At 41.8% G+C, this 20,670-nt stretch overlaps 1 protein-coding gene across 1 annotated transcript; it reads left to right on the top strand.

Annotated features, from left to right (window-relative positions):
• The first annotated feature begins 2,902 nt into the window (after positions 1–2,902).
• Positions 2,903–20,044, top strand: IL13RA1 (interleukin 13 receptor subunit alpha 1). The gene is made up of 10 exons (XM_058847991.1): positions 2,903–3,057; positions 6,242–6,399; positions 9,558–9,693; positions 11,452–11,572; positions 13,289–13,473; positions 13,841–13,986; positions 15,145–15,277; positions 15,739–15,835; positions 16,116–16,200; positions 17,346–20,044. The coding sequence occupies exons 1-10, from the start codon at positions 2,976–2,978 to the stop codon at positions 17,463–17,465; spliced, it is 1,263 nt and encodes a 420-aa protein (XP_058703974.1). The 5' UTR covers positions 2,903–2,975; the 3' UTR covers positions 17,466–20,044.
• Positions 20,045–20,670: the final 626 nt, after the last annotated feature.

Here is a 20,670-nt window from a genome sequence, read left to right as displayed (position 1 = left end):
TTTACTGGAGAATAAAGGGCCAACTGCTTTTTCTACATCTGTCTTCTGAAGCTTCTGTATGAGGCTCTTGCAAGACTTGGCCAAACAGCTGTAAAACCAGGTTTGTGTCCTGCCTCCCTTGTTGGGTGAAGGAGTTCCTTTGCCAAATAAATAGGTGAATTAAATAGATCTTGATACTTAGGGAATAGTGAGCAGAAAAGTTGATGCATGGGCTTGTAATGGAATTTACAGAGATGGGGTTCTTTTTTTTGCATGTTTGTACAACTTTTGCACAAACATGCTTGGTTCCATGTCCACCCTAAAGTGCTCTTCAAAGGAGATGGGTTTTATTCCACATAATTTCTCATTTCCAGCAAGGGTTGGGCAGCAGTTCAGAGTTTGCAGAGTTCATGTCTCCTGTGAACATGTATCACAAAATTCTAGATGTCCCCAAAGAACACAGAACGAAGAACACGACAAAGGTTGAGAAATGAGAAGCTACATGAGTCGGACTGGGGTTTTTTTTCAACACAGTTTTGGATTTTTGTGCCTCAGATCCAGCTGTATTCTCTTTGAGCCCTTCTTTGAACTGACTCCAGCCATCTTCTGAAGAGTCTGTAATTATGTCAGCTGAGACCTAAAGTACTGACAGAAGCTTCTGCAAAATCAGAAAGGAGGAATCTCAGCACTGGTGTGGAACAACTTCTGGTCCCAAAAGGGACAATACCCCATGGCCCTGTGCTGCTAATAATTGTTGCCTCTTGCTGGACTTAGTAATTGTGCAGGCACATCAGGCACTGGCACCATTTGTTAATCTAATTTAGGGAACATGCACAGGAAAAAAGGATGGATTTTTGTGCATCTGCAAACTCACTGCATGGCCCCACAATCATTGGCTTTGGGTGTGTGAGTGGAAAAGGCAGGAACACACAGCCAAGGGCAGGTCAGTAAGATGACTGTAAATCAGTTTACACCAAACATGAAGCCATACCCCAAGTACTTGTTCAACAGATCATTTGAAAGATACCTCAGGTGTGTCTACACGAGTCCCAGTCACTACAGCGCAGGTGCAATGGCCCACAAGAACATGAACGAGCATGAGACTTGCAACAGAAAGCTGCAGGACAGGACTCAATGAGATTGAGAAATGGGAAGTCTCTGGTAGGTGGCAGGGTTCAAAGGCTCTGGCAGCAGTTGTGATTGCTATAAATCAGGATGGGAATGTGACAACTAGTGGAGCATTCAGGGAGAATGGAGAGAGACGGGGAAAAAATGTTTCAGCAACATTGATGGGCAGGAAGCCAAAAGCAGAGTATGATTGCATGTGCGCTTAGCATTGGCTCTCCTGGGAAAAGGAGTGGACAAAACAGAAAGAAGGAAGGAAAGAAAACATCAGCAAGGAAACTGAAAGCAAGAGAGGGGTTGCTTGGACCAGCTGTACTCTACGAATGTCCTCACTAGCAGGCATTGTCCATGCTAGCTCAAATTAGTTGCACAATCCAATCTCTGTCACATGGCTTAAATGTTCCTGGAACTTTAAACCACATTTTTATTTGATAATTCCAGGTCCTTGGGAACTTTCTAATAGCACCTAGAAGTCCTCTTATTTCACAGGGAAACAAACAGGCAGAAAAGAAAAAAAAGCCCAACATTAACACAGGATATTCCCCACCCTGTCATTAAAAGATCCACTTCCCTTTTTCTAGAATGAGTGTCTAAAAGGCAGATGAACTCTTGCAAAACTCTTTGAGGCACTAAGTAAATACTGAAACATTCTGTTGGGTTAGGAATAAGTTTTTACTAACAAATTGTGGGTTGCCTTGAAACTCAGCCGACTTTTCTCCCGACTGGATCTGTACTATTTTTAGAATACCTGTATTTGTGTGGTAACTAGGACCAAGCTTGCTAGTTACCACAGAATTCTAGTTCAGAAGGCAAAGTCTTATCCCAAATACTTTATTCTTCTGAAATTTATCAAAATAGCACTTATGTCCTATTGTCAATTCTGTGAAAATTTTGGAAAACTTGCTGCATAACACCCATAAACATGAGAGGAAAATTCCAAGTGACCATATTTATTTGAAAGGGGCTGAAGCAGAGGGAGTTTGGGGAAGTTTGTGGAAGGCAGATCTGAAAAGAAAGAACAATATGCATTTTTAGCACAGAGGTGAACTGTAGAAATTAGCTGAATTTTCAGGAGGGATTTCGAAAAGCAGCATTCTGCCAGGGGGTGAATAACTGCTCTGATGTCAAGAGCAGAGAACTGCTCGGGGATGTGCTAACGTAGCTGCTTTCCTGGGAAAGGTTATGAACCATACCCCGTCTGGGGCACGGTTCAATAGCTGTAGCAGACAAGTATGAACCCAGTCGTAAAAGGAAAACGACTTTGACTCACAGAATGAGATCTTTGGGAGTCTGTGGCCGCGCTGCAGCGCCCTGTGAGGGGGCACGGAGGGCACGGGGCTGGCGGCGGGGCAGCGGCGCGGAGCGGGTGCGGTCCCCGCAGGGGCCGTGCGGCACCGCCCGCATCCCGCGGCATCGCTGCGGTTCTGCGATTGCGGCACGGCCAAGTCCGGGCTCGGGAGACACCGACGGCTCCAGCGGAAGGGAACTCAATGATCTCAGGGTCTTTTCCAATCGAATTGATTCTGTAAAGTGTCTCTGTCCTGAGCGTCCAGGAGGCAGCGACGGGCGGCGGGGAGCGGAGGGCAGTGCAGGGGCGGCACATGGGACGACACAGGGGTGACAACAGAGGGAGGGCAGTGCGGGCAGTGTAGAGCCGTGGGAAGGGGCCGTGGGATGCTCCCCTCGCTGCCCACCCCCGCGGCCCGGGGCGGTGCTGTCCAGGTGGCGGGGCCGGGCCGCTCCTCCCGCCCGGCTCGGGTTACCTGGGCGGGCCGGCCCGTCCCGGCCCGTCCCTGCACGCCTCCCTTCCCGGCTGGTCCGGCCCCTCGACGGGAAGTGGGAGCCACGGGCCGCGCTGGGGCGGCCGAACCATGGCTGTGCCCGCAGCAGCTCCGCTGCCCTGCCCGCTCCTCCTCGTCGTCTGCTGGGTGGTGGCCGCGGGGACGGCGGCAGGTAGGAACGGGAAGGGCCGCCGGGGAAAGGCTCCCGGGGAAAGGCTCCCGGGGAAAGGCTCCCGGGGAAAGGCTCCCGGGGAAAGGCTGCCGGGGAAAGGCTGCCGGGGAAAGGCTCCCGGGGAAAGGCTCCCGGGGAAAGGCTGCCGGGGAAGGGCTCCCAGGGAAAGGCTGCCGGGGAAAGGCTGCCAGCTGCGCTCCGTGTCCGCAGTGTCGGTGCCGGAGCTGGAGCGGCCGCTCCGGGCTCTCCCCTTGCACGGTTCGGGCAGCTCGGCCGTGGCTCCGCGCACACGCGGGCACTGATGTAAGGGAAATGCTTTCATTTTGTAGTAGAAAGCGCCCGAAGGTCGTCAGCCGTGTGCGAGGCAGCGCCGGCTGCGCGCCCTGCCCTGCCGCTTGCCGGGAGTGGGGATGGTGAAAATCTGCTCTCCTCTTTCAGTCAGGCAGCTCTTAATAGGATCGGCACAAATGTTTTAAGCTCTATCTTCGTTTCCCGAGATTGTTTCTGCCTTAAAACCCCAAGCAGGACCCTCGCTCTCCTCCCGGTGCCCGTGTCTTGCGGCGGTGCGGGAGCGGCTCCGCCGGGCGCGGACACGCAGAGCCTCCCTCGCCCTCTGTCTTCGCTCTTCCTTTAGTATTCCCGAGTTTGGAAGCACGAATGTTTAGTTTTATGAAAGATGCCTGCGTGTCTTTGAGGACTTTATAAGGACCTGGCCTTGAAGCTTCACTCTCTGTTCATGTTATCCAGAAACCCAGCTGCAGACATTAAAGAATTGTTATGTCTGCAATTCAGTTTATCACTATGAAATCAACTTTCAGAATATGCAGGAGGACAAAAATGTGATGAGTTTTTTACTACTTTGCAACACTCACATGGTACTTGATGCAAAGGATTTACTGTTTCCTCGTTAGGGCTTTTAGAAATAATACATTTTCTATGCTTCACCTAATCTCTTCTGGCTACTGCAATGCTTTTTTTCTTAGAAGCACTATCGTGGTTTTGCATTTTAAGAGTGAAATAACGGCTTGCCTACATTTTGTAGTTGGTCATTGAGTTGTTCTGCAAAATTGCTACAGAAATTTTAATAATAAGAGCATGAGACTGTATTTTACACAGACAGAAGTATGAGATTGGCCTAACTTATGAATAAAAGCTAAATTAAAAACATTAAAACACAAGCTTCAGAATTCTGTAGATCAATTGAAAACCTACTAGATTTAAACTTTTTATAACAATACAATTTAATAATTAATTAATAAACTGTGAATACTAGCACATCTTTGTGTGGCGATTAATCTGCAAACTTAAGCACAATGGCTTCTAATCAAACCTATTACAAGAAAATGTTTAGAACTTCAGAATAGCTATCAGGGATGATATTTTGAAAATGACTTGTGGCTGTTGTAGGTAAAAGTTCAATCATGACAAGATGGAATGCTTGGAACTGTGTACTCTTGTTGAAAAACTTTTTTTTTTTTTTTTACATGATCAAGAAGACAGAGTATTTACAAACTTAATGCCCCAAGGCTGTTCCTATAGCCCATCCTAAGTTTTCGTTAGTGAAAGGTGTAATAGGCAAAGATGTTCTTGCTACATTCCGTTTTCTCACTGGAGACTATATTTTTGCAAGAACAAAAATTTTTTTTCTGCTCTAACAAAAAATCCCGAAGATTTTAAGTATTCAAACAAACTAAGTATATTCAGACTAAATCAGTAAATCTTTGTAATTATTTTCATTATCTGTGCAAGTATCCATTATCTGTGCATACACATGGATGGTAATGGTGCCTGATCTCTACCATTACCTGTCCTTGAACTATGCAAAGGTCTGAGAGAGCTCCAGAAGTTTGATCAATTCCCTTCAAGATTTGGCTGCTGTGGCTTTTGGGAAACGTAAGATAATGATGTCATGGATGCTTTGAGCAGAACTCTTGCTCAAGGAAGCTCTTTTGCTTCTCTATCTTCCCTCTTCCTTGTGCTAGCAGAAGGAAATGGGGCAGCACTGTGACCTGGATGGGAAAACTGATCTTGATGGAATTATTCTGTCCTTTTCCTATGAGCTCTCTTGAATGTTGGGACATCCCTGGGACAGCAAGACCTGCAGCACTCACTGATATCTGTTTGAAGTGTTTGTGAAACCACTGGGTGATGAGGGTACACTCTGCCCACAGACAAGCAAGTGGTGGTGCCTCAGTGATGACAGCCTGAGAAACAGTCTCGTTGGGCTTCTGGTTCAGTAGATAAATATTATCATTTATCATAGTAAATATTAGAGTAGCCCTTTAAAAAAACAAAATCAACTTTCACTTTCTTAGGGAATTCCCTTGGTTATGATTTCTAGAATCAATGTCTGATACATACTTAACTTTTTCCTGGAAGTTTGCCATTTTCTGTCATATTTCCCTTATTTTTTTTCTAATATCACCTCCAAGCTGTTGTGATAGTTCTTGAGTAGGCATTGACTCAGTGCACAAGATCAGGAGCAGTCAATGCACAAATGGATTTATTGCTGTGACTGTCTCTGAGTCGTGGCCCTGCTCTGCTTCTCACTGGCTTTTGGGGAGGTTAAAAAATGTACCACTGAAGTGTGTCAGCAGTGAATTACCACTTGTCCCACACTGGTTTTGCTCACTGTGCTGGAACATAGCATTGTATTTTTAATAGGTAATTGAGAAAGTGGTGTGGTTTCCTTGTTTTTTACATTCTTGCATTTGCAGTCTTTGCTTAAATTGTATTTCTAACATACAGCTTTTTGCAAGATGTAATCACTTGTCTTTTTAATGATTTCTCTTTAAAACTATGCTGATGGATAACTGTTGGGGAGAACAAAGTATTAATTGCTCCATAAAATGTATATATTGTTTTTACTAAAGTTTCAGCACGTGATTCATCCTCCCACAACATGCAAAAGCTTAAGTGCTACAACCACTGCGTCGTTGAAGGCTACAATTCCTTAAAAATTACTTTTCAGTTAATTTGTGCATATTTAAATTATTAATGATTTGAGGTAACAAGAATAATAGAAACACTTTAGTGGGCAGTACCTTACCTGATATCAAATATGAGCTGACAAAGCTGAGAAGTTATTTGTGCTCTTTTCTGTCTGAGTTAAAAATCCGCCAGTATTACTAATGGTAAAGTGTGAGCCAACAGGATTGTTACACTGGTAACTCCTTTCTTCCAGGAGCACAAATTCTTCCATCTCCATCCAACTTGAACTATTCATTTATTCACATCTGTACTCTGAACTGGACATGGAACCCCCCAGAGAACATCAGCAGTAGCTGCAACTTGGAGTATTCCAGTGACATCGTCATCAATGGGGTTCCTGAGGACAGAAAAGTGAGTACATCACCTCTTTAAACTCTCTGTTCCAGAAAATGTCTTAATGCTATAAAACTCTGTGTGGGAGAGCATATACACATATATAAATACAATTTTAATGTATTTCGTTCTTATCATGGGATCAAAACCTCAAAAAATGAATCATACCAGCATAAGGGATCTTCAGATCAGAAAAATTTGTCTGTTGCTCTCTGATAACTGAGTGCTGATGGTAACACAGACGTACTGTAATAATAATGGGAAAAGTCTCATTTCAGTCTTTGCTTATGCAGCTTTCTAGAAAAAATAGACACATGGCAGTCTACATCCTTAAGAGTTAAATGGGAATTTGCAAAGGCTTTTCTCCTTTACTTTGAACTCAGTTTAAAGACATGCAGATTTAGCTGTGGTTTGACAACATTGCATCTTTTGGTGGTAATGCCAAGAATTAACATTACCCCATTTACCCTCTGCTGCAATTACAGTTATTTATGGCGGGGTTGTGTTTTGAAGATAACATGGAGCAAGTTTGTTGCCTGGAACAGAAGTCATATAACTCGTTCATTTTGGACTTTCGTTTTCGGTGTTAGAAGGTTTGCAGCCCAGATGTGCTCCTTGCTGTGGATTAGCTGCTGTTTGTTCGGGGTATTGCCATGGTGCCCATTGCTATGGGCTGTAGGACAAGCATGTTTACAATTTATTGCCAGTAAGAAAATAAGTCCGTAATTTCAAACCCTGGGAATTTGGAGCCTTTGGTAGATGCCAGCTGTGAGGGAGGCAATGCTGCTATTTCAGATATGGTTACAATGGATATGATGCCTCTTGAGGCAGTCCTTTGTTGTTGAGCCCTGTTGTGATCTTACAGCCTGATGCTTACAATGGCCTCTTCGTGCTAACCACTGTATTTTTTCTCACAGCTTCAGGATATCCTGGACATGAGTAGGGATGTGGTTTGGCAGTTTGGATGGAGCATTGAGCAATATGCTCTAGTGGAAGGCACGAACCCACAGCGTGGGGCTTGGAACCAGATGATCTTTAAAATCCTTTCCAGGCCAAACTGTTTTATGATTCTGTGACTTTTTGGTTTTGCAAACAGCTGAGCTGATTTGATATCACTATTAAAAGGGTGATGTTTCATTTTGACACCAATGATCTCTAATAATCTTTATTGGACCTTTACATGAACCAGCTGAACCTGCTAACACAGCAGAAACCTATTTACCTATTTTGATTGATTCATTAATAAATGAACAAGTAGAAAGTCTCCTTGAGCTGAATGGGTTTGTGGAAGGATCTAACAGATATTAAGGTCATCAACAATGAAAGAACTGAGGGTCAGTACTTTCACAGGACAGGATGAAACAAACTGTACATCTTGCTGCATCTTTTTGCTCATAGAACCTGTTGGAGGTTGGGATTTTTTTTTTTTAAGGAACTTTTCTTCTGTTTGTTGCTAAGAGATGCAAACAACTGGTACTTGAGAGGGCCAAAAGAAGGGGCCAGGGTGGGGTGAAGGGGTGCAGCTGGCTGCAGCCCCTTAGCTGGGGCTTTTCTCTTGGGAAGGGCAGAGATAGTTTGACATTTTGGCTGGGGAGTGAGGGGCCAGGGGTCGCTGTGGGGAGAATTCACCACCACTGAGGAATCCTGTCTCCCACTATTTTCTCCTGCTTTGAGTGAGGCCATTGAACTGGGACCTTATTAACACACGATCTCACTGGAAGGGACCTTCACCATCTACTCGGGTGCCTCAGGGAGAACCCGGGGCCCTGAGCCCCTTCCCCCTCCGAGGAGCCTCTCCCGCCGTGTTTGGGAGCCGGGCTGCCACTGCTCCGGGCTTTTCACTACATTGTAACACCACAGCCCCTGCCTACCCGGACACCCCGCAGCTCCTGCTACGGCTGAGGAGTTTCTGCCACATTTCGTTTGCCACCCCGGGGTGTGCCCGTCTCTGCGGTGCCAGCTCCGCTCCGAGCTTCTGCCGCAGCCCATTTCGCCCTCCAGCCCGGCCGCCATCACCGCCTGAGGGAGCCGCGGCCGCGCCACAGCGCCCCCTGCAGGCGCGGGGGAATCCTGGCAGCGCCTGCCCGGCCGGGAGCCAGCAGCGCCCCTGCCGGCCGGGAGCGGAACTGCAGCCAAGGGGAAGGTGCCGCAGCCCAGAGCGGCTGGGGCTGGCTTTGGCTTCTGCTCCTCGGGGCTGCCGCGCTGCTGCTGCCGCGCCTTGCTTTACATACACACACTGGGAAAGAACTGCTGCTCCTGTCCCAGAACTGTGCCTGAAAACCCCGTAATTTCAAAGTTATGATAATTCAGAGGGAAGGAGGTAATATTTTCCATTCCAAGGGAGGTTACTGCCTTCCTTCTCAGACACCTGTCTTTTAAACCCAGACAAACCTAATCCGCATGTTTGTTTGATTTCTTTGCTGTCTTATTAGTGCCAATATTTATTAATTTATGTTTGAGTGGTTACAGCATTCTTTGGCCATAACAAAGATATTTGTTTCATATCCAGTTTCCAGTTAACTAAAAGGCATCCTCCTAGCCCACAAAAGATGCTCAAGACTGACAGTGTGTGATAAAAGGGTGAGCCTTTTTCTCACACAAACATACTCTAACTGGAAGATCCTGAGCTACTTGGGCTTGATGTGGTGTCACTACTTTTAATAGCCATTTATGGGTTTGTTTTGGTAGGTTTTTCTTTTGCTCCTTAAATCGTCCAAACTCCTCTCACTGCTTTTTGGTTGTGTCTTCAAATGTTCTTCATCCTGTTAGCCATGCCCTCATGTGTACACACACAGAAGGGTGAAGGTCAAATATGTAAGTGCCTGTTTATACAGCTGTAGTATAAACATGCTTATTTTGCATTGTCCATGAAGACTTATTCTAGGATCATTTTTCCCCATGTTATACTTATTTCTTAATCTTTGTGTAACCTTTGCTTATGACTGTAGGTCACAGGGGTAGGAGTATCTTTTCTTTGTGAGTCCTGACTGTACCTGAGAAAGAAAAAGCAAAGCCAAGTGATGCTGAGGCTTCCCAAATAGTCAGATGATGCTTTCCTTTGGCTTTGAGCTGTAGTATTTTTGAAGGGCTGTAATATATCCTTACACTGAGGAATTCCTGTGTGTCTGAGATGACATGACAAATGTTTTGGTTTTCTTCCCCCCATCTAAACCCAGAAATGGGGTAAGGACCGCTTCCGTGTGACGGATGTGCGCTTGAATGAGGAAATGCACCTCAGAGTGAGAAGTGAATGCAAGAATGACACCACGAGTGAGCCCAGCCCCTGGGTGGAGACCTCCCTTCTGCCAAAAGGTAACACCAGCAGGGGCCAGACCCCTCTTGGCCAGAGGAGACATGGCTTTTTCTCTGCTCTTTTGACAAGAAATCATAAAATATATCACAGAGAAATACCAGACACAAGGGCTGGTTTTATTGATAGAACTTAAACAGAATGATTATACCACCTTTAAACACAACTGGGGTCTTCTGATGCTTAAAGTCTTCTGGGTAAGATTGTAAAATTGAAACACTCTTGCAAAACAGCAGTGTGGTTCCTGTTATTTCTCTTCCTGCTGAGTGGTGGCTGTGGGATAAGAGCTTAGACTCCATTAAGCCTGCTGCCTTCATAATTAACATCTAAGTCAGTTTATTTTGTATGATTTTTCTGCGTAAACAGAAGTCCATAAAATAACCCTCCAATTGTCCATGTAGGAAGGAGGAATGCAGCAAATTTAACATTTAGCTTGTTGAATTTTAGCTTTTTGAATAAATTACTTAATTACTTAAATAGGTGTAATAGGATTCTGTCTTTTTCAGAAGAGATGAGTGGGGTCTACAAAGCATAGCAAAATGAATAGAGAAAAAGTATTTTTTGTTTCTTGGCATGCAGATATAAGGGGTCCACAGCAAAACTGTTAGGAAGCAGACTTTGAGGAATAATGTATTTTGCTGAATGCTTGAAGTTTGGATGTACAGCAAGAAAATTAGCCTCTTGCCTAAAAGTCTGTCTTAACCCAGGAGCATGACTTGATGTGGATGAAAACCACATGTGGCTGGGGGAATCAGACACCTTATCAAGCCTGTGTCTGTGTCTTCCAAAAGGGTTCTGGAAAATCAGGGAAGCAGACCATTAGGACTGCATGAACTAAACAGACTGGGGCTTTTAAAGGTCTGTTTGCAGATGAAATATTTGTATATACTTCTTGGAACAGGAAAACCTGTTTCATTTGCCTGTACTCTTAGTTGCTGCTTCAGGGAGAATGCCAGCTCGGACTTTCAGAGTAGATCCTCATTTAACATGCATTTAGTTTTTAGTTCATGGAGATGTTGTTACTTGTTACAAGGATAAAGTATCCAATACAATGTAATACAATAATACAGTGTAAAGAACTCATACAGAAATGCAAGATAAAATATGAAAGACTTTATTCTATAATTGCTCTTCCTGGGCAATCTATTGACCTATTCACAATTGCTAGGTGCTATTGTTAAATTTTAATGTCTAAAAGTATATGGGTCCAAATTAAAAAGTCAACTTACCTAGTGTTGCTTTTGTCAACGTTTAAGACTCAGAGGTATTGCCATACTCAGAATACCAAGAAAATAATACAATACCTGGAGAAGGTAAAAATAGTCAGCCTTTAATTATGGTTGACATTGATGGCTGTAATAGCATTTAGTTGTTTTAGTTTTCCTTGTAATTACCAGCTACTCTGACTTATTTTTAAAGTACATGTAGATTAATAGAAATAAATATTTTCCTGGCTCAATACCTTGTCCTTAGCATCTGGTAACTCTAAGTAGCAATTCAGCTACTTATGGTGAGCACTGAGATTTGTGGCTGGGATTGGCTTGCCTCTAGAAACTACTCTGCTGAGATTTCATCCATTGCAAGCTCTGACAGCTGGAATTCATAATTTGTTGTGCTGAACAGGAAGTGTAGTCTGAGAGGTAACCAACCCATTTGTGCTTTCCAGTTTGTTATGTAAAATGAAATGTTTTACTTCTGGAAACAATGGAGAAAACTTGGACAAAATAAATCTTAGAGAACATTTCCAACTTGTCTTGCAGGTATTCCAGGTACTGCTGCTGTTGACTTGAGCTGTGTTTGGCACAATTTGGAGTACATGGCTTGTACCTGGCGTCCTGGGGAGAACGCAAGCAGTGACACCAACTACACTTTGTTCTACTGGTCTGTAGGAGATTTATATTCCCAGCTCTAAAGTGCTCCAGGACTAATCTTTAGTTTTACATGACACATTCCACTTGTCTGCTTCCTGTTGCTTTGAAAGTTCCCAGGGTGTTGTGTCCAAGCTACTGCTCAGTCCCATCCAGCAGCAAACTTCACTACTGAAGGGGCCAGAAGCTGCTACAGCCAAGACTTTTTGGGAAGTTGATATAACTACTTTGAGTCTGCTTCTGTAGCCCATATTAACATAGATGCTATTGCTTTCTATATTTCTCTGATTGGGCACTTGATTCAAAGAGGGAATAATTAAGAACTAAGCTAGACCAATGTATTAATTGCTTTCTTTGCAGTCCAACAAAATGGGCTGTTTAAGTTAGGATCACTCACTAAGGTGTGTGTCAGTTCATAAACCATTGGGAAATGGTATGAAAGCATTAATAACTCTCAGTAGTACTTCTGTTTGTATCTTCAATATTGTAAATAACTGATTCACCTTTAAAACTGTTTTTTATCATTATCATCCCTGCTGGCTAGTGGACAGCCATAAATGGTGTCTTGTTCCAAAGGAACAGACTTGTGTGAGCCAGCTCTTGGCATTGATAGCTGTACATGCTAATCTATGCATACTTCTGCACCCTGATGGGGCTTGTGAAATGCCAGATTACATTAGCTTCTGTAGAAATAGTGGAGTAGTTTTAAATCAGCTTTCTGTCTTATTTGAGCTAGCTACATAAACTTTTACTCCTCCACTGTCAGTCTTGCAGGCCAGCTGCTCTATTCAGGGCACTTGGGCAGCAAACAGCAGAAAATTTGCTGCTTTTGTTAAATGTGGGGGGACTATTTGTTCCCTGTCTAGACTGCTACTCAAACTTCTTGTTTCTTACAAGAGCAGGACCAATGCAGGGTTGAAGATCTGAATTTCTGGCTATAGGGATACTTACTGGAATAATGCTTTAGATTTGAGCTATGTATTTTCAACCTGCCCTTAATTTTAATGGAAGATGTAGCTGAGGTGACTTCAAAATGTTTTAATTCATGCTGCTTTGAAAGAATAATAATCTTTTAGATTTTAAAGCCAAAAGCTAAGAAGGCATTTCAATTTTAGACTGAAAGATACATTTTCCACAATGGCAGGGAGGTGGGGGTTTTTGATTTCCTTGGGAGAAAGGGCTACTTGTGTATTTTCATTGAGGCTTGGCCAACAAAGAGAAACAAGGAAGAAGTTTGTCTTCCTAACTTCTCTATTATTGGAAGGGAATACTGACATTTTGAAAAGCCAATCAGGTAAATAGGTGAAGCTCAACTGTCTCAAGTGCTGTGATACTTGAGGCAGAGCTAAAGGAGATTGATCAGCTCATTCAATCACAAAGGTGAAATTCTGTTGACAAGAAGTGGTTCAAATTAGTTTATTTTCTAAATATTCTTTATTCCTTGGAATTGCTCTCCCATGTGGAAAATGTGAACCAAAGCTGACAGCAGTTGTTCTCTTTGATATAAAGCAAACCCAGCTCCCTTTCTGCTCCTTGGCACTCTTCACAAAAACAGCGCTCTTTTAAAAGTTTGAGATAAATTAGAGGCTTCTTTGCTTAGCTTTATTTTTTAAAATGCTATAAAATAGCTTTAATGCAATATCTGTCTAGAATCTGTAACACACATACATAAACAAGCCTTCCCCTTGCTGTCCTTCTGAAGTTTACAAGAATAATTTTATTCCTTTAGGTTTGATGACTTGGAAAACCCTAAGAAGTGTAGCAACTACTCTGTAGACCAGGGGATCTTTGAATGCATTTTCAATCTTACCTTCCCAAAAGTCACCAGTAATTACCCTGCTATAAGTATTTTGATTACAGATGATTCTGAAGAAATTAGGCCTGTGTGTGCAAGTAAAAATCCTACCACCCTTGGTAAGTTTAACACCACATCATAAAAATATAAATAAAATAAGAAGTTTGGTAGTATATTGTTGTGTTTGAGAAACTTTCACCTCATAAAGTATGGACAAGACAATGAGACTAGATGCTTTCTACTTCTACTGATCTTTGCTTTGAAATTATGTAGACAAGAGTTTGTTTTTGGCAGGGGGAGTGTCAGGGATTTGGGTGGGGAGAAATAATTTTCTATTAACTTCTACTCTTACTCTTTAGTTGGATTTACTCTTTTTTTTTGTCTTCTAAATGTGGTGTAAGTGTAATATTCTTCAATACAGCACTGAACAATTTTTGTAAGCAGTGAAATAAACTTTTTAACTAATTTTTCCATTTTGCCTTTCAGTAAAACCTGCCACACCAAGACAATTGACACTGTCAAAGACTAATGATAGAATTGATGTAAAATGGAGTGCATCAGAAACTTTTCCAAAAAATTGCTTACACTATGAAGTTAAATGTTGCAATGGTGATTCAGACAGTGTTTGGACAGTAAGTTTTCATTACTAATTTTTTTTTCTGTGAATCCTTTATAATATTTGCAGTTGAAAATGAGCAGTTGCATGTGAATGGGGCAGGTGCCAGAGCTGAAAGTGCTGTGAATATAGGATTTTTCTCTCATACTGTAGGTTTATGTTAGCAAAAGCTGTACATCAAAACTCATGCAAGTCTTCTGAAACCTTCCCATCATTTGTTAGGGCAGTTTATTAGTGTGTGAGAACAGTGTGATAACGAAGGATTTACTAAACTATCAGGAAATGGTGCCTGTATGCTGCTCAGGCATATGGGCTTTGATGTCTTGGTGTTGGCTTTTCCTGCTGCTGGTCTGTGTGGTCTTGTGGCAGCTTTGGTCTTGAATGCTGTGACCTGATTGCCCTAAAGAAAAATCAGCTGCTGGTGCACACAGGAACAGAGACTCTCATACAGAAAAGCAAGGGGGATAAATACTAAGGATGGAGGGGAAGAAAGAAGTGGGCAACCTCAAATATGCTGATTTTAGTGTACATATAAAAAACATTGAGTTCTGTGTCTGGGTGGACTCACACTGTATGTCCATAGCCAAACTGAACGTACTGTTTGATCAGAATGGTAAAAGCAGAGTGATAAATTTCAAAGTGAATGGCAGTCTTCTCCTGTGGAGCATGTTGTTTATTCTACCCCAAACTCAAACGCTAGCAACAGTCCCCAGGAAACTGGAAATTTGGATAAAAAAAACAAGTGCAGTTCGATCCTATCTACTGTGTGCTCTTCTCTGTAGATTTGTCACAGAACACTTTCCTATGGTCAAAGTTATGCTGCCCTGAAAAGAAGGCAAGGGAGGGTAAATCACAGATGTTTCTCAGAAGAAGGAGAAAAAAAAATAAAAAAGGCACCGTTCCAAATGCTGTCTTAGTTTAATCATTGATGACAAATGCTGCATGATAGATGTAGCAGAGAATGAGATTAAATCTTAGCTTGGAATGTGCATTTAGGCACTCTGTACTTGTTAAATGCCACTATATCCTATTGTAATGAGGTTTCATAGTCATAAAAAGTTCTTCCATCAGAACATTCAGAATACATTAGCTGCACAATGTAAATAGGCTTGGAAGTGACTGAGAATATGTTGGTAATTGAACAAAGCAAACTACCTTTTCTTTTTTGCCTTAGTCTGAAATAAATTCTGTGTCAATTCCTGGCATTGATGCTAATAGCAAGTACACCTTCAAAGTGAGAGCAAAACCAAAGCGTGAGTGTTACAACAGCGATTTCCATAGTGACTGGAGTGAAGAAAAGAGCATTGGTGAGAGCACTTGTCCCTGCATTGTGTTGCCCTTTACTCTTCTTTTGTAAGGCATTTAATACCTTTTTGTCTGCTAAATAAATGGGAGTCAAAGATCATCTTATGTACCTATTGAATTTTGAGTGAAAAGAGGGCAGAAGAGCTCTAGTCCTTCAACAGCACCACCAGTCCCAGCCTGTGCTGCTGTACATATTGATAGTGGTGCCATTTGTGTAGCTATGCAATGTCCAGTGTAGCAAATTTTTCAGCCCTGAGTCTTGCTTATTTGCATTTCCTTGCCAAACACATCTACATTATAATCCCATCTTTGAAAAACAACCTGTCCTTGCCTACAAAAGTGCTAGTGTACTTGAAAAGGCTCTGAGTCTGTGAACAAATTAGAGAATTAACTATTTTGTTGTCATTATTCCTAAAAAAATCTCTCAAAACATCCCTAAGTTTCTACAATTTCTGTTTTCCAGGTGAGAAGAGGGACTCTACAATCTATGTTGTTCTAATAATTACCATTCCATTAATAGTAGCAGTATCTACAATAATTCTACTAGTCTATCTAAAAAGGTAAATAATGATCTCCCTACATTTGCTGCTGTCTTTGTCAAGAGTGAGTTATTCAGAATCTGTGTCAATGTTCCCCTTTCCTTTTCTTTTGGGGAGTAAAAATAAGAAATGGGTACAGTTACACAGAGAATGAAGGCTGGCCAGTGATGACAAATCTCCACAAATTTTCTTGACTGTACCCAACCATGATCTTGAGATTTTTAAATGATTTTGTGATTTTAAAGTGATTTTTAAATTAATATATCTTTCATCTAAATATTCTCTTTTTATCTTCATGGAGGCTGAAGATACTAATTCTTCCTCCAATTCCGGACCCGAGAGAAATTCTTAAGCGTATGTTTGGAGAGCAGAACGAGGATTCCCTGGTAAGTAAGAAGCTGTTGGGCCAACAAATCTATTGAACTGGGATCTCTAGGTTTGGAGTTTTCTTTTTGCTATGTCTGTGTTATAACTAACTGTGTATATCATATGAAGATTAAGTATTTACAATACTAGGGATTGTTCAGAAACCATTACCCAAAACTTAGATTTCCCCCACCCCACAACCTCTACGTACTTTCCTAGTTAGATTAGTAGAATTGCATTAATCCAGACTGCTAGTCCCTTAAATTTGTTACAGATTGGGGTTTTTTGGGTGGCAATTTTCTGATTGTCAGGCTTCTTTCATTGAGTGGGTTTTGGTTTGAGGATGTTTGTTTATTTTTGCAACTCCATTAAATGACTTCTACTGAACATTCATGTCTTTTTCTGCTATTTATTCATATTTATGATGTTTAGTGAAGCAATTTGGGTTTTACTTCCAGAAGCAAATATTTTTAGCACTCTCACATTTATTATAGTCTGTTAGCTAGGAAATAAATCAGACCTGTAGCTTCTTGTTGGTAAAAAGAACAAAACAGCTATAGTTGTTCCAGGCGTTGGCTGATGAAAGACTCACAGTGGTGCCTTATTTTGGGGAAAATAAACATAATACCAATTTAGGAAACTTATTTCTAAATAAATCTCTCTCAGTAGCCCTTTATAAAAATCCTAAGAGAAGTACACTGACAAGCCCTAATTCAAACCTTGCCATGAGGTGGTGAATGTTGTTCTCCCAGATGGGACTCTTGGCCATAACAGTGGTAGCTGTTGAAAAGCTACTTTTGAAAGCTTTGTTGTGCTTTCAAAAGTATTTTCTTACTGCCCCAAGTAATTTTCTCTGTGTGCTCAGTTGAAACTCTACAAAGTGTGCTCAGTTTTCCATCCTCCTGCCTGAGCTTCACCCATCGGCTGTAGCTGGAAGAACCCTTAAGGTGGGGACCAACCTTCAGTTTCTCTTCTCCAGAGGACATCTCCTCTGTCAGCCAGGCCTAAGCCATGGCTCTGAAAAGCACAACTTGCTGCCCAGCTACCTTGGCTTTTCACCATAATACAGGGTATATGTTGTGGAACAGGAGTCTGTCTTACTGGGTTGAAAAAGCAACACTTGCCATGAGGAAATACTGTTAATAATGTTGTTCCTCTCTTTCAGAGCTCTGCAAAGGACGATCCCATGAGTGCTTTTGACAGGTTAATTATAGAAGAAGAAATTCATTCTTTAATTTTAACAGAAACTTCAGACAGCACTAATCTTGAAAAAGAAAACAGGTAGACTCTGCTTTATCAGTGAAAGAGGAGGAAGCAGATTCCTGCTCTGACTGTAGATGTGAAGCTGTCTGTGAGACATTTGCCGGCTCTGACCTCACTGGCTCCTTCTCTGGTGCACAGAGGATGCATCACTAACAGTGGCTGTTCTTCCATCTCTGCCAGAAATACCCATCTGATGATACCCATGTCAAGATGAGCATGCACGGAATTCCCTGTGACTGCATTGTGGGCTCCCTGTCCTGGCTTCAGCCAGCTCTGCCCCATTATTTGTCACTTGCACTTGTGTTTGTGCCTCACACCAGGCTGTCAGGGTTGTTTTGGTTTTTTTTCTGTGACTTCTCTGAAGTATTTGGCTCTGTTTGCAGCAGGTGGGTGAGGCTGGTTTACAGTGGATGGGTGATCAGTGCTACCTGGAGCTGCTGCCAGGTGGGATGGCAGAGCATGGACTGTTTGTGGATAAGCCTTTGTGTGTGTGCCTGGCCTGGGCACTCTCTGGAGGGCACTTATGGACTGAGCTTCTTGTGCTTCTGCCCATCAGCTGGGGCTTGGTCAAATCCCACCAAAGAGGGTATTTTTTGTTTGAAAATTTGTATGAAAAGCCCCTCTGCTTTCCAGCTGGTGTTCAGAATATTCATAGAAAAGGCTTAGTTTTGTTATCCTGTCAATTGTCTGTCCTCAGATTCCTTGCCTTCATGGACTTCTTGGGTTAATTTTACTTCGTTTAAAATGAGAAATATATATTTTTTTTATTTGTTCTGTGCAGTAGCAGGTAACTGTATTGAGTCTCACCAGACTGTGATTCTACTTTGGCCATATTGGCCTGAAGATACCTGATTTTTAGCAGCTAAGTCACCCTGAGTCTGTCCAGCAAAAATACCAGTGTGGATGCATGAATCAAACTCATTAGTAAATATTAAACCACTGAAACCCAACTAATGCAAAGGCTTCAAGACCCATCCTTACTGCCAAACTGATGGATTTGGGGAAGAGGGGATGACAACACCGGCCTGTTTTCTAAAGGATAAGTTTTATTCTTTCTACAGTGATGACACTCTGATTTGAGCTTCCCCTCTAAGACTTAGCAGTATAAAACAAGGTGCTGATCTGACTTTTTTAAAAAGCTTTCTTCTGTATTTTACCACAACAGTTTTGCAGGTGTTTTGGTTGTTGTTTTGTTCATTCTTTGGTGGTTTTGTTTTGAGGGTTCTTTACCCAGCAAAGCTCAGCAGGTGTTTTCTGGCACAACTGTGACATTTTTCTGCTCTGGATTCTCAGCATTAGTGTCTGCCCTGTGCTGCAAGGGTGGCTGATTGTGCTGGAGGGAGAAGATAATGGAATGGAGAGAAAAGGACTGATGGAAGCCCTTCATGGTTAATGCTCAGGGATTTCTTGCTCCTTCCATATAAGTGTGGACATCTGAGTCATGTACATAGGCAGTCTTAGCAGACTGGGAAGAGATCTCCTGATAAGCTTTCTAGGAGCAAACTTTATAGCTACTAACCTTTTAAAGTTCATCCCTGTCTTCAAACTCAGTCCAAAAAGTGAAACTAAGTGCTATATTTTTAGAACATATTGTTCTGCAAGAAGTACAACAAGTGCCGCATGCTTTTTAGCTACAAATGGGCATCTTTTATGCACTTATATATTCCCTCCTTATCAATAAATCCAATTCTTTCCCCATTGCCCACTGAGCCTCTTAAATACAGTTTTTTCCAGGTCTCTTTTCCTCCTTTTGTTAATAGTAGAAAGGGGAGGAGAAATGTAGCAGAACTAGCAGACCCCCTATTAAGCATATGCCTTTTACCTTCAATTGGCCTAAATAAACCCAACATTATAAAAATTAATAAGTGAGACAAAATAAAGCCTCAGGGATTTCAGTGAGATAATACTCAGGTTATACAAAGTCAGCTAGTAGCACTCTCTGAAATTCAAGAGATTAAGGAATAGCATGAGGGAGAGAGTAATACATTTCTTACCAAATTCATTCCCTCTGCAACATTTATGTCATTATAATGATAAATATTCCTTCAATCTACCTCATCTGGAATTTTGCTCAACACAGACCACTAGACAAACAGAAATGTATAATTTCAAGATAAGTAAGCATAACAGTATAATACAAAATTTTGTAGCTTTCAGCATAACAATCTAGCAAAATCAGTACTTACTCTAAATTCTTTTGACTTTTATGCTGGTGTCTATGACAAACCCAAAATTTATTTGATTTTTTAAAAAACAAACCAACAAAAAATCCCAAACAAATTTGCAAAGCCATAGGAGTAGAAAAAAACCAGATGGAAGGTGTTAGGCTGAAAGAAAGATTTAAATGCAAAGGATGGTTTAGGTCCCTGTATAGGAAAGTTTTGAATAACACTAGTTGGCACTTCCTCAAGGATTCATTTCTTGAGCCTGTGTTTCGATATGTAAAGTAAATGTCTGAATATACTTTCACTGTTAACATGCTTTTGTTTTTAAATAAGAGGGTTTTTAGCTTGAAATTATCCAAATTTTGCTACAATTTTTTTTCTTCATTGCAGTTACTTGATCTGTAAATTTGTTCAAAGAGTGAATAAATATGATTGAATGCTTTTCAGTGTAATGGCATGGCATTTTGTTCTTGGGTTGAGGAGATTAAGCTGAGGCCAAAGAGATGGGTTTTTAATGAGAAACCATGTTTGAAGCATGCAGAACCCAGAGAAGAAAAGCTGAGTTCTTTGCCCTCTTCCCTTTCAAGACTGAGCTCAGCCCATGCACTCACTGTGGACAGACTGCAATGGCCGTGGTTTTTGGCTGGGGAAATGCAACAGAGATGAAGCTGAGCATAAGGTTTGTGCTCTCACCCCCTCTGTACTTTCTGACACTGGCGTGTTTTAATGCCACAGACTTAATGAAATGTCAAACTGGAATTTGAATGAAATTGCTGCTGCCTTCCCCAGTGTATCTTCAATATTTTACATCTTTGTTAGCTGCTGAGGTTATTGAAAATGCCAGGTTACTAAACTGCTGGAAGCCATCGACTTGTCACTTAGACCCAAATATATTCAAGTGCCAAATAAACACATTAGTAATGGCTTCTTGGAAGGATTCAGAGAAAGAATTCTTAGTTCAGTTCAGTGGGCAGCTCATTCAAAATTAAGATATAAACCATGACATCAAAAAACAAGACTTTCATATTTCTCTTTCACAATTCTATAGTTTTGGTGGTAATA

Source organism: Poecile atricapillus, chromosome 12, assembly GCF_030490865.1.
Source record: "Poecile atricapillus isolate bPoeAtr1 chromosome 12, bPoeAtr1.hap1, whole genome shotgun sequence".
Taxonomy (NCBI): Eukaryota; Metazoa; Chordata; class Aves; order Passeriformes; family Paridae; genus Poecile; species Poecile atricapillus.
This window is presented reverse-complemented; position numbering and strand designations above follow the sequence as displayed.